The following is a 14,201-nucleotide window of genomic DNA, read 5'->3' as shown; positions in this document are numbered from 1 at the left end:
TCAGGATTTACCTCTGGGAAGATGGGAGAAGGCCATTAACTATTTTATGGAGTCAGAAAAGGTTAATTTAAATCTATTATAATTCAAATGGAGTCAGGCCCTTTGGAAGGGTTGTTTCCGTTTCTCTTCTGAGTAGAAAACTCCTAAGTTTTCTATGACTGTTAGTGAATTGCTAGACATACTGACAATCTAAGAAGCAAAAGCTGTGCAAGCCATTGAAACACTGACACTTGTGTCCCCTTGGAAATTTTCTACGATTCACACAAGTATTTCTGTGAATTTGTGTATTTGGATTCAAGAATAAGTTTCTTCCATTTAGCTTAATACGTTGTTTGGTTGCAGTTGGAATATGATAGTCCCGTTCCAAAACAGGAAGAGGAGTTTAGCAGCCTTTGAAATAGATGGTTTAGTAAATATTCAAGTGGAGATAAGGCCTATTCTTACTGTGTGTTACCTGCCATCCCTACCTTTCTTCTCATGCTGCTGCATTTTCTGGTTTTATACTGCCTTCAGCTGTCTTCATATTGCTAGTTTATGGAGTTTTCATGGTTTCTCCAAGTAGCTACAGTTGGATGCTGTTACTGTGATCAGTTCTGGCAAACTGTGCACTCTGGCCTCCTGTGAATCCATAGTTTCCATTTGCACTGATAGTTGCACCAAAAGTGTCTACACTTTTGTGTCTACACTAGCACTTAGTGTCTACACTTAGTGTCTACACTAGCACAATTTCTGAGATTATTATAGGTAAAGGTGAGTTTTTACTTGAATCCTTATCACATTCTCTTTGGGTTATCTGTCTGACTGGTATTCTTAAAGTGTTCAGAGATGCTCTTAGAAGAGAAAGGTCCTTCAGTCAGATGCAGAGACAACATAGGCAGTTGTGAGACTGAATGGAATAGCCTGCCTCTGCTGTTACCAGGACCTGTAAGCTCATAATGATCTTTGCAGGCCCAAGGGGGAAAAAAAGGGAATGTTTTATTAGTAAATAGGAGATTGGAAGGAATGAATGAGCATTCATAAACCAGCAGTTCAATCTGCTTGTTTTATATTGCTGTAAAGTATAAAATGATGAATATAAATATGACCTGCATGGGGCTTTTCCCCACTCTAATATTTCTCAAGTGAGTCATCTTTCCTGAACTGTGCATGGATATATTACTGATGTTATAATTGAATCGTAGAATCATAGAATCATAGAATAACCAGGTTGGAAGAGACCCACCGGATCATCAAGTCCAACCATTCCTATCAAACACTAAACCATGCCCCTCAGCACCTCGTCCACCCATGCCTTAAACACCTCCAGGGAAGGTGACTCAACCACCTCCCTGGACAGCCTGTTCCAGTGTCCAGTGACCCTTTCCATGAAAAATTTTTTCCTGATGTCGTGTCACAGAAGGGTCTGATCATATAAGAGTAGGTCAAAGAAGAGTCGGTTTATAGATGGTTTAGTGTTTGATAGGAATGGTTGTACTCGATGATCCGGTGGGTCTCTTCCAACCTGGTTATTCTATGACTGCCATCACGGGTGTATTATGATGCTTTCTTCACCTCAGCACAGACATTTAATAAATTGGATTTGATATTTATTTTGTTCTAGCATCACTGTCATTATTCAATATGTGAACCTTGCTCTGCATTACCTGCAAGTGTTCTGTTGGTTCTTGTAAAGGTACTGTTTGAGCCTTTCATGATGAGCACCTTTTTCAGCAGAAGTTCAAAAGATTGGATTTAAATTCCATAAAAGATGGGATCATTCAGGACAGTGGAGGGGGTTAGCAGAGTTTTACCTGTAATTTTTCATAAGAACTAGATGTTCCCAATTGATTTCTATTCTTGTTTTTTAATCCAAAGGTGTTTGATTTTTCATTTAAATCTTATTTTCCCCCCAACTTTGTCTTTGAGCACAAATGCAGTGAGCCACTACATACATGCTATCCTTAGAACTGTCCAGTGCTTTGTTTTCTACACTAACTGTGGAAACAATATTAAGCTGTCGGCTCATTCAATCCCAACAAATTAAAACTGGTCATCACATTTTATTCAATTTACTTGTACATTGCTGAAGTTCATTTCATAGTTAATGCACACTTAACTAGAATGTAAAGTTCTTGTTTCTCTGAGCAAAACTTTGTAGGCATCTTAAAGTTATGTGGTTTCATTATGTAGGATTTTGCTCTCTATTACTCTTTAAAACAGAATGATCTATATCTGATTCAAATAGCAGTCAGACTAGGCTATAATCATGATTTCAGTGGAATCTAGCTTGTTATTTAGACCAGTGGGTAGCTTTTTTAGGATATTTGTAGTTTGGGTTTTATTTTTAACTTCTCTGATGTAATTTTTTCACAGAAAATAGGAAACATATTCCGTAGCTGCTCATATGTGCATAAGATAAATCTTTTACAGCTCTCTGTTCTAACAACGTAAAGGTTTGGTATTTGGATTCATGCCAGCATTTTTTAAGATTGTCATCTGCTCTATACCCAGGAAGTGAAGAAGAAGTGGGTTTACGTTGCAGCAAGAAAGTTTTTGGTTGGACAGTTAACATTTCTGGCTGTGCTGATGATGAATTACAGTGAAGAAACAGGTTATGCAGAGACAGTGCAGAATATTCATGATTAGAGGCACTGAAGAACATGTTTCATCAGCACACAACAGGGCTGATGGGCTTAGGCCTGCTTTGGGTTTGGCGCTGCCCTTGGTAGTCCTTGCCCAAGAGCCTATAGGCTCCTGTTGTAGGTGGGAAGATGGGGCTAAGAACAAGCATGGAGAAACGGGCACTCCTAAGAGCAGTTTTTAGGGTGCTTAAGTGAGAAAGATGTGGTTTTGTGTGATTTTTTTTTAATTGAAATTCAGGCTTTGTAAAAGCCACCATTCCTGTTCTGCAGGCATGTTCACCTACCACAAGGACTCGCACTGCCATTGGTTCAGCAGCTTTAAGTGCGAAAACTATTCTGAGTTCCGATTGGTTGGAGCTGTATCCTTTCATGTCCACCTGACACTGCTGAATGAACAGCCACTTACTGAGTTGGTATGGGATGAAATAAGGCATTGATTAAAGCTCATTCAAATATTGTGTATACAAATGTGTTCCATTTAAAAGTATAAAAAGAATGTCATTCAAGCAAGTGAACTAAAAATAGGAAGAAAACAGTAGTATGTGGGTACATGGTACATTTTTACAGCCAGAAAATAAGAGAATGAAGACTACATATGCAACTTTTTTGCATATAAGTTGTAATTTTTTGTGTACTTACACCTTTGAGTTCCATTCAGTAAAGGTAAGCAAACCTGTATGCATTAATATTTTTTCTAACTTCTCATTGAGTGGTATGCAGCTTTTTTTTATTTAACTGAATGGAAGCCACATGCTACTTTGAGCGTAAGTTTATTTCCTAGGTTTTCTGTTGTTTCATCCACTCAGATGAGATGATAATGTCCCCACTTTACTTATTGCAGTTGGACCAGATGGTCATTGCAGATTCCTTCCAACTGAACTATTCCATTCCAGTGAGAAGCTATTTCATGAATTACATTCTTTTAATTTTTGGTATAATTTCAGATTTTTTTCTCCAGATGCACTTAAATATGCTAGCTGATGAGCTGCAGTGCCAGTGCAGGTTTGGTTTTATGTGTTTAGATTTATTTAAAAGAAAAATCACTATATTGAGCACTTTATATTTTTTTATTAAAAATATATATCTACAGTTCTCTTTAAAAACTTCTTTCATGACAATACTTGTGAACATTTTATTCTAAAAATGCAAGAATAGAATATCAGGATGAAGATTCTCAAGTGTTCTGTCAGTGTGCATCATTTGACCATTTTAACTACACTTATTTGTAATGCAAAACCGCATTTTAAATTGTCAGTGTAAAAAAATTATTTCCATTTCTTCTGTTTGTTTTGCATATATTCGAGTATTCCGACTAAAATGTTAAAATATTTTTTCCAAGTTACTTAAAATATTAAGCATAATATGGATGTGTGGGGTTTGCCCTTAACCTAACCTGTGTAGCTTATGGGACTTGCTGTATATAATAGCATCACCTTGGATATTCGTTTCCCGCCTTGCTGTTACAAGAAATTATTGAGTCCTCCCATTGTTCCCTGTGATCATAACACACTTGTAGGCATCTGCGATGTCACGTTAGATGACCTGTTTCAGATTATGCCCGTAAGTATTATGGTTTGTTAAGATGCCAAATTACTGATTTAAAACTGTTTTATTTATATTTACTTTTATTAAACTGTTTGAAAACAGTTCTCTTTTTCAGCACAGGCTGATAAAGTCTCCTTTTTTCCTACTGGAAACAGAAATTCTCTATTTTTTTCTAGCATAGCAGAATTTTTATTGGTGTGCTTTAAGTTAGAATACCAAAATCCAATAGGAGCTTTCTAGATACTTTTTCATAGTAAAAAGATGACTGTAACTGCTTATACTGAGATAAAAATAAACATCAGTACATTTACACACAAATATAAATTAATCAGTGAGTTTTTATTTGTGTTTGTGTTTTTAATATACAGCTTTTTCCAATATATTTTCTGTGTAAAGTAGTAATTCTAGCATGTCCTTGCAAAGTTACATCGGTAAGTTTTGTAGATTTACTGAAGAGTTTTTAATCATTGTAGGAACTGGCCCATGGACTATGTGAACTTCTGTCCTATGAAGGCAATGTCGAAGAGGATTTTTACTCAACCTTTCAGGTCATTAAATACACAATTATAAGTGATTCTCCACCTCCTTCAGTAATTTTTACCAATGTTGAAAACTGCATGATTACTCATTATTTGGAATGTAACTGTGTGGAGTTAAAGCTTCCTTCAAGAACTAGTCCTGGGTGCTCAGGGAATACAAAGTTTTTCTCCCTTACGGCTTCTAAGCTGTTGTCCCTTGGCAGGGAGGTGGATCTGAGTACTGACTACCAGGGTTGCAAGGCCAGCTGCTGGTGAATTTCCAGCTCTTGGCTTGCTATGACATCATCACCTTGCAATTTGTGGGATTCATCTGGCAGCAAAACAGTCTATTTTTTTTCTGTCTAACCTAAATATTACTTAAAGCTTACTCTTGTTATTTTATACACTTTGTCCAGGAAATCTCACTAGTACAATAGCTAGTTCAAGTCATGATGGATTTGACTGACCTGTATGCCTGCTGCTTCAATTAAGAAAGCTCTTTTAATTTATTCATTGTTTTAGAACACATACTAGTTAGTAAAATTTCGTGCTGGTTTATGGATGTATATTGGTCTAGTGCTGACCTTTTTTTCCTCAGCTTTGAATTACATTATTATCGGACCATCTGAGAATTTCTGTGAAGTGGGTGTGCTTTTGAGTTCCACTGTGGCTCACCTAGGAAAAATATCTTCTTAATTGGATTTGATGCTCGTAAATTGTTCTTTCATATGAAATACTCTGTGGCTCCAGACCCTGCAGGTCAGTTTGCCATTGTATTACTAGGTCAACTTTTCTACTTCAAACACAATTTCTTGAGCAATTTGTTGAAAATCGTAATTTTTAACTTTTGAAAGCCCCACAACCCTCAGAATTATGGCATGTACAAAAGATCAGGGAAATACATGGAATAACAAACAGAAGCTTTGTAATTTGCAAGTATGTGAATGTGTTTTCCAGTGCTGATCTTGACTTCTCTTTTTCTCCAGGTTTTTCAGGAAGAATTTGGTGTTATAAAGTCTTACAACTTAAAGCCAAATGGAGATAAAATTCCAGTCACAAATCAGAATAGGAAAGGTACTTCAATACATACCAACTTCAAATATTTGGCAGATTTAAGTTTGTCCTTTTTTTCCTTCTCATAAGCCTGGGTTTTCTTTAACAAAGTGTGAAAATGAAATTAGTCCTTTCTAGTAGGCCTACCAATTTAATAGTATCTAAAACGTAATGCATTCATTTTTCTTAATTCAGTACAACTTGAGAGAGCACAACAAATGATTATTTAAAATTATTACGATGTAACGATATAACTGGTTTTATTTTTTAGAATACGTGCAGCTCTATGTTGATTTCCTTCTCAACAAATCAATCTACAAGCAATTTGCAGCTTTCTATTATGGATTTCATAGTGTCTGTGCTTCATATGCATTACTGGTAAGAATAAAATGAAACTTAACTCTTCACTTCTATTTCAAATATGTGATAATGACTTATCTAAATTAAACAGATTATGCTGGATGATTTGTGGGGGTTGTGAACAGTCTTGATTAAAATCAATGATTAATCCGTCATGAGCAGAAGAAATTAAGCAGTAATCAACTATTCTCTGTAATGTTCCATTGAAAACAAATAAATAAAGCTCCACAAGTTAGGTTTATAAGTAGGCATTTGTAGACACTTCACAGGCTCTCATGTGAATGTTTACAAGGATTCTCTGTATTCCTTACAGTTATGAGCAGCAGATAAACTGTCCAGAGAAACTGTGCTCTTGAGCAACTCCTCTGAAAATATGCATTACTTCTTGCAGGAAGAACACTCAGTGAGATTGAGATTAAATATTCTTCTATATTCAGTCCCATTTGGCTGTTAGAATGCTTTTTGTAATTTACATCATCCCTTCTGCAGTAAGAAGAAGCAGTTACAATTTTCATGAGATTTTCTTAATTCCTATGAAATTAGCCAAGTATGGCACTCTTTTAGCAAAGTGAGATGTGACTAACTGGATGGAAGGTTCTGGAAGGAGGATGAAAATCCACTGAAATGCTGTGGCATACTTTCACGCAATTTAACAGTGTCGTAAATTAATAAGAAGATTCTGCAGGTGTAAGTTCAGTGGTTGTTTTAAGTGTGGTTTATTATTACATTTACTTGCTTTGTACAGCATGTACAACTAATAGTCAAGTTCTGTCAGCTGCTGCTTCTCATCAAACTACATTGAGACTTTTCAGTGTGGAAAGGAAGTTGTATCCAAAATTGAGACCAAGACCCTCCCTCTGAATTCAATACCTACAAACTTGATTTTCTTCCTGACCCATTTGTAATTTAATCAGATGATAGAAGCAAGTCAGTGTAATAAATGTAAGGATGAAAAATAAGTGAGGAATAAAAGGAATGCTAAGATATGTTATCTAGTAATTTGCTTTTTACTGTATGGAGTTGTAAATTCCTCGAAGTACTGAGGAATTAATTTTTCTATAGAATAATACGTATCAAGGTTATTAATTTATATTGAATTCTATTCTGTTAATTTTTCTTTAATGCCAAAAGAAAAGATTAATCTGAATCTAGTAGCATCATTTCTCATATTTAAAAAAAAAATAAATATTTTATCCTTAATTTCTGGTAGCTACTTCGTCCTGAAGAGGTTGAAATTCTTGTCTGTGGCAGTCCTGAACTGGATATGTTCGCTTTACAACGAAGCACCCAATATGAGGGCTACCAAAAAACTGATCCTACTATACGGTAGGCTTTCATTCTTATTACTGAGTTTAAAAACATAAAATGCTAGAATATTGGGAATAATCCCTTCAAGGATAATCTGAGAATGACTGAAGTTTTAAAAACTCATCTCCAAATAAGACAAAAACACTATAAAATTATCTGTAAGTAGGAAGAGTTAAATCCTTAATGGCATAATGTCTTGCTGAATACCTTTAAAAGGTTATGATTAGACTGAGATGGAGATAGATTAAAAAGAGCAGCTTCAGATTCTGCATAGGGAAATCTGAGTCTTTATTATCCAGCCTTCTAAAATGTTTTTTTAATTTCTGTTCTATTTGATAGTAAGGACATTTAGATTAGTGAGTAGAAGGCATTTATATTTTTATGGAGAAATGGGAATGGGCATCATTTGGCAAGACATCTTTCCAAAATTCATAAAATGTGGTACTTGTCAAGTTCTTAGAAGTTTATTCAACCTTGCATATTAGGATGCTATTGATGTCCTATATATTACATCAATTAAATTCTCAGGAAGTGACATTCATCATGTAGTACTTGCAGCTGTATTATAATCTTCATACTGTTTTGTCATGATATCACACCTTACACCACTTTCTTCTCCCTCTACCCTGAATATAGATACTTTTGGGATGTAGTGCTTGGATTTTCTCTTGACCTTCAAAAGAAGCTGCTACATTTTGCTACAGGAAGTGATAGAGTACCTGTGGGAGGAATGGCTGATTTGAATTTCAAGATTTCAAAGAGTGAAACATCCACTAACTGGTAAGTAGTTTTCTGGATTTTTAGAAAATTCTGTTGAATTATTTCCCAAGAGTTCCTGTTGCTTTTGAATGTCTTTTTATAGAAGAGCAAACTAATGTATGAGGAAGAAACTGCATGGACTCCTTTTAGTTTGTCTTCAAAATATTATTGTACTCATTTATTGATTGAATAAATTTTACAGGTGAACATCTAATGCAAAATTGATTCTCCAGTCAATATTTACATTTTAGGCCATGAATTCTTTATTTATAGACATTCCTTATGTCTTTTCAATTCAAATAAATTGTTTAATTGTTCCTAATATGACAGCTGAGTTAATGAAAAGCACTGTGAATCGCCATGAATTCTTCTGAATTCATTGAGTCTGTCGTAATTTATAGCAGCCCCTGCAGTTGCAGAAAATGCTTTCTTTCTTTCTTGATGGACTTAAGTATTTTCCCATGTATGAGTGGATAAGATGTATCATTCCTTTAGGGTCCCATCTCTGGTGAGCAAGTATATGGCTGACACAGAGGTTGCTTAGAAGAAACAAAAACTAAGCAGCCTTGTCATTTTATTGTGAAGGTTAAGTTGTTCATGCGAAGTAGTGGCATTGCTGGTAGTGTTCTATTTTGTATTGAATTGACTTGAGAAATTCCACGTATAATCTAGCTAGTATTTTCCTTTTGAAATAGTGTGCGTTTTGAAGTTATGTAGATCTGTGTTTTGGAAGATAGTTGTTGCACTCAGACTGCCTGTTCATGCGTGAATATAGACATGTTGGCATTGCATTAGTCACGCAATAGCATCAATGAATATAATAGCAGTAAGAATTACCAAATTAATATTCAGTTTCCTAGCTTTACAAATCATGAAGCGCATGATTCCAGTCTGATTAACAGATCTTTGCTTGCTTGTTTAAAGGGTGGGAAGGGAGAAGTAGCTTGGGTTTCCAGATCTAGGGAGATTTGATCCCCTTTCAAGAATATTTGTTGATGACCAAAGGTCAAGCTGTTGCCATTCAAAAGACTAAGAGCTTCAGTGAAAATGGAATTAGAGAGCTTTTGGGTCACATACTGAAATTTAATTTGTTAGCATCCAAATTTTAGAAGTTTTTCAGTGTGTTGGGTTAATACCAACTGTCAGATTGAGCTTCAGCTCAGTTTTTATTCCCTTCTGCCTTCAAGTAATCAGTTGTTGGACAAGTCTGTATCCTCGGTGCTGTCCTGCATGTCACTTATGGTAGTAAAAGACAAGAAGATTCCATAGCTGCTTACACCTCTGGCTACGTTGCAGGCAAGCAAAGTCATCTGAGGTGCATATGAGCAACAGTGATGTTACTTGTGTTCAATAGAACTTGAACCAACAACATTAGGATATATTTTCCTTTTAATGGGTTTATTATTTAAGCAATGTTTAACTGAAAATGTGTAGGCAGTTGGCAGTGTTCTGCTTGTATTGCATTATCATTAAGTCTGTTTTGTTGGGGGGGGTGTTCAATTATTTTAGGTTACCTGTGGCCCACACCTGTTTCAACCAGCTTTGTCTCCCTCCCTACAAGAACAAGAAGGAATTGAAGCAGAAGCTGATCATTGGAATTTCAAATGCAGAGGGTTTTGGTCTTGAATAAAATGAAATAATTTTAAGAACAGCATTTTTATGTAGCATTCACTCTCTTCTGACTGTGCCTTTAAGCTTTTTGTTATGTCTCTTGATACTGTGCCAGTCTTACTCAACTTAGATATTTTTTTAAATTAATTATGAAGTGTATGTTTCCTTCCTGAATGGCAATACATTTACTGCTTGCTTTGTCACAGAAAGTAGATTTCTTCATACAAAAAGCTGGTCTATTTGATAAACAAAGTCTGACTAAAGACAATTTTTAAGTTGTAGTTTATTTCTGTTTTTACTTAATAGCACTTTATCATTAAGCCTAATTCCTTTACATCGCAGGTATCCCACTGGGAGATAATATACAGAATATTTATTAGCTAATTCCAGTGGTAGAATGTTTTCAATTAACATGAATAATAGAAAAAAAATATACAGCATGTAGCCATATTTTCTCAAAGGCAAACAGGAATTTTAGTCTTTATAAAATTTATGCAGTTTTAATATTCTTGTTTTCCTTCTCAGACAGGCTAAGAAACGTGTAAATAACTGCCTGTGAACAAATAGGGGTTTGATAGTGCCATTTACTGCTAAAAATTTATTTTTTATGAATAAGAGGTTTTAGATGTTCTATATTCAGCTTTTACAGATCAACAGGCTTGATTGTGCAAGAAAGTTAAAAGGTACTTTTTTCAGCTTGAGGGGTTTCAAGTTCAAACTATAGGTATTAAGCAACATATGTGTTCGTTCTTTGACATCTATGGTTACCAGCGTTATGGTAAACAAAATTAGGTATTAAAAATAATAATGAATTATTTCAGGTGAAGAATGAAATCCACAACACATGGAAAACTGATGTAGTTTATCATGCTATCATTTTTTTCAGAAATTTTGGTGAAAGTCTTAAGCTGCAACAAAAGTGAATAAACTAACATTTTAGATGAATGTTGAAGCTTCCATTAGCTTGAAAGCTGGCATTTAGAGATAATGTTTCATGGTTTTTTGCTGCACAAACTACATGAAGAGAATTCTTGGTATGCCTGCTCTGAGTTAGTAGATTAAGGAGCTGAGAATGAAAATGCAGATGTAATTATAAGTCTGGGATTTATTCATTAAATGGAAAGATTTTATCAGCATGCAGTATAGTATTTTTTAATATGAATAGCTACTGTGTGTTCTATAGATTTTTCTTTCAGCTGAATGAGGCCCAGATTATTCAAGACACTTTGGCATCTGATTGTCAGCTTTCCCCATTGACTTCTGCTGGGGCATGGATGCATAAATATCTTGCAGTGTCTGTACTCAAATCCTTATTTGAAGTACGAGTAAAATATTATTATAATTTTTTTGTTTTCCCTCTCTGTATTATTCACATACAACCAACCCATTTACACACAGTGAAAAAATGAATCTGGCTAATCTGTAGTTTCAAAGCTGTTGTGGATTTTCTTCCATATCCAAGTGTAAATTTTATTTTATTCTGTTTCCTAGAAAGGTACTGGCAATTTTCCTGTTTTATTAAAGCAGAGATAAATAGGATATTTTAAAATATTTGGTACTATATTCACTGTGCTAGCCTCGAAACCAATAATAAAATTACAATGGAATGAATAGTTAGCTTCAAGTAATGTTAAGTTTCTGACAGCTGAATGTGGATGTAGGTCAGAAGGTATATGGAAACACCTCCTCCTTTCCCCTCTCTGTACAATTGTGTCCATGGAAGGTTGGTTCATGAACAAGTAGTTATACAGCTTATCTGAAAACATGGCAAATTAGCCAAAATATTTTTTTATGGCTTAAGCCCACTTTTAATAACTATCTATTACTGTTAAAATAAAAGCTTTATCTTCTTGTTTTCACTGAATTGCACTTTGCCTTGGGTTTAGTTTTATTTATTGAAGCTTTTTGATTTACTGTGTAATATTACCTCAGAATTCTAGAAAGGCTATTGTATTTGCATCAGTTTTTAGATAAGATTGTCATTGAATGACATTTTATATATTTCCTGATGTTGATAAATTAAATAGTAAATTTTGTATTTGTTAAATGAAAACATTGCACTGTATTTATGAAGTAACCCTCTGATAATTTTAAAATTTTTCCTCAATGATATTTTATTGCTCTTTTGTCTTGCCCTGTAATCCAGTAAATCTTTTTTTTTTATGTCCATCATTATTTTGTACCATACAAAAGAAATGTGGTTTGCATAAGCTTGTTCATTACTAAGTATCTATTCTTATGTATTTAAATTGTGCAGTCATTAAATAAAATATTTCAATTTCTGGCCTCACTTGTTTAATTTCAGGTTCCAACATTCATCATAATGGGTTTAAAAATTTGATCAACGTACCTGTTTTGTCTTATTTTTCTTCAGAAAAATTTTCTTGACAGTAACAATTTTCCTGAAACATTGCATGTCTTGCTAAGAAAGGAACTGACTTTTAACTGCCAGACATACATCCAGAATACCTAGATGTATATTTCATATTTGTAGTCAAAAATTACACGTGTTACATGTTGTAATGATGCTGTAAAAGAGCATGGAACCTCACCGCAATTTTCCTTATTTTTTTAGTTCCTCAGTTGGTAGCTTACTTTGAGGTATAAGGAGAAAAAAAGCAAATCTATTGTGTGTTTTATCTTTTTCTGACTAATCTTAACATTAAAATTAACGTTAAAATTAGCTAAAAGGGGCGGGTAATGAGAACACCATGGTTTCTCATGGACAGACATCCTGATCACCAGACTAGTATCTGACCAGATTCAAATTTACTTCTTGTCTCATTTGTACCACTCAAGTTACCTACAGATGGCAGCAAAGATGATGATTGAAACCACTTAATTACATGTCAGAATTTCCTCTTAACTAACAGTAGATATTTTAAGTAAAAATAATAAGAAAAAAGTTACATCTGATATGTTTTTATCACAAATAATTACAGATTCTCAAAATCAGCAAATATAAGTTGGCTTCTAGCTGGATGGATATGGAGGAAGAAGAAGCAGTTGCTTCTGTCTTGTGTTGGTTTTTGAAAATGTCTTCTCTTTCCATGAAGTGATCCCTGATGTGTATGGGATCAATGAGAGACTCTGCCAAAGCCTCAAAGATGGCACATGATTGGTGGTTACTGTTCTCTGAACAGTCCAGAGCCTAGCTTCCCTTGCCCTGGTCCTCCTATGGATCAGATGGCTGGTGCTGGTGCTTAAAAATTAAATGCAGTATTTTCCTTTGATTTTTTGGGGGGGTCCAAAAGTGGTGAGGTTCCTTCTCTGTTGCTGTAGTTGATAGTGGTGCTAGTTTTCATGTCCTGATTGGCAGGCTGTAAGAGCATGTGATTTCCGTTCTAGAGCATTGCTTTTTTCTCTATGTCATGTAATTTTCTGTTCTATTTGGATTTTGTTTTTGCTTCAGGATCTGTGCTGTAGTATGTGTTTTTAAACTTCCTTGTGCTTTTAAAGATTCACAGTGACTAGGAAAATAATAACAGGATAGCTTAAACTGCCACAGCCGTTTCACTTGTGTTAAAAAAATATTCTAATTCATAGTCAAGTAGGTTTTGTTTTTAAATTAATAAGCAAAAAATGGGTCCCTAGAGATCTGCAAGTTTCAAATTGTTAGTGAAATTCTTCATAGACTCTTTAAACCCCAGTGTCTGTATAAAATACAACATCAGAACAGATATGAGGGGTTATAGTTTGATATAGTTAGTGTGTTCGTAACTGTAGAATGGATATTTGATTTAATATAACTTGTTATTCAGACTACATTTAGGAAAGAACTCTGAGGTCAAGGAAGATGGAGAGATTTTGTCTGAGGATCTGGTAGAGTAGGTGCGCATTAAATTCTGGAAGGCTGGGAGAAGTTCATGTAATTTAGGAAGATAGGTTCTGGTTTGGGTCTTCTGCAGTATTAATGTTTAATACCTATATGCATAAGAATAGGATATACACGTTAATGGTTTTGTTGCATGTTTCTGGAGTTTTATGTTCTACCACAGCAAGGCTTCATTTACCATTTTTCTTTTTCATGTCAGTATTAATGATTTGATATTATTACAATGAGTGATGAATGGACTTTTACTTTCTGATGCAATATTTTCTTCCCGTGAGATTATGTAGATGTTGTGATTGTCAGTTTTAATTTATGGGCTTCATGTTTATATGGTGTTTTAACTCTATAGCATACTTTCACATTAACAAGGAGAAATGCATCTCTTCTCACAGGGTCCTTAGTATCTTTACACTAGCATCCTAGCTGCTACCACACTATGGAGAGCAACAGTCCAGCCTCCGCTGGCCTCTGTAGGCATTATCAGAACACAGCTGTCAGTAACCAAGTAATTCAAACCACCTTGTCAATGAGTGAGTTTTCTCAATGTACGTTCAGTCTCTTTTCTCTAGTGGAGAGCTGGACTATTAATTTAAT

At 34.8% G+C, this 14,201-nt stretch overlaps 1 protein-coding gene across 1 annotated transcript in view; it reads left to right on the top strand.

Annotated features, from left to right (window-relative positions):
* The window catches only part of HECTD2 (HECT domain E3 ubiquitin protein ligase 2), a 36,931-nt gene extending 24,878 nt beyond the window's left edge, over positions 1–12,053 (top strand). Inside the window, exons 14-21 of the mRNA XM_069864324.1 lie at positions 2,892–2,980; positions 4,023–4,181; positions 4,640–4,714; positions 5,671–5,758; positions 6,009–6,115; positions 7,308–7,423; positions 8,042–8,185; positions 9,674–12,053. Of these exons, the coding sequence (XP_069720425.1) occupies positions 2,892–2,980; positions 4,023–4,181; positions 4,640–4,714; positions 5,671–5,758; positions 6,009–6,115; positions 7,308–7,423; positions 8,042–8,185; positions 9,674–9,794 (899 nt within the window). The 3' untranslated portion in view covers positions 9,795–12,053. The remainder of the gene's footprint in view (positions 1–2,891; positions 2,981–4,022; positions 4,182–4,639; positions 4,715–5,670; positions 5,759–6,008; positions 6,116–7,307; positions 7,424–8,041; positions 8,186–9,673) is intronic.
* Positions 12,054–14,201: the final 2,148 nt, after the last annotated feature.

Source organism: Phaenicophaeus curvirostris, chromosome 9 (genome assembly GCF_032191515.1).
Source record: "Phaenicophaeus curvirostris isolate KB17595 chromosome 9, BPBGC_Pcur_1.0, whole genome shotgun sequence".
Taxonomy (NCBI): Eukaryota; Metazoa; Chordata; class Aves; order Cuculiformes; family Cuculidae; genus Phaenicophaeus; species Phaenicophaeus curvirostris.
Note: the sequence above shows the minus strand (reverse complement) of the source record. Positions and strands in the feature narration are given on the sequence as shown.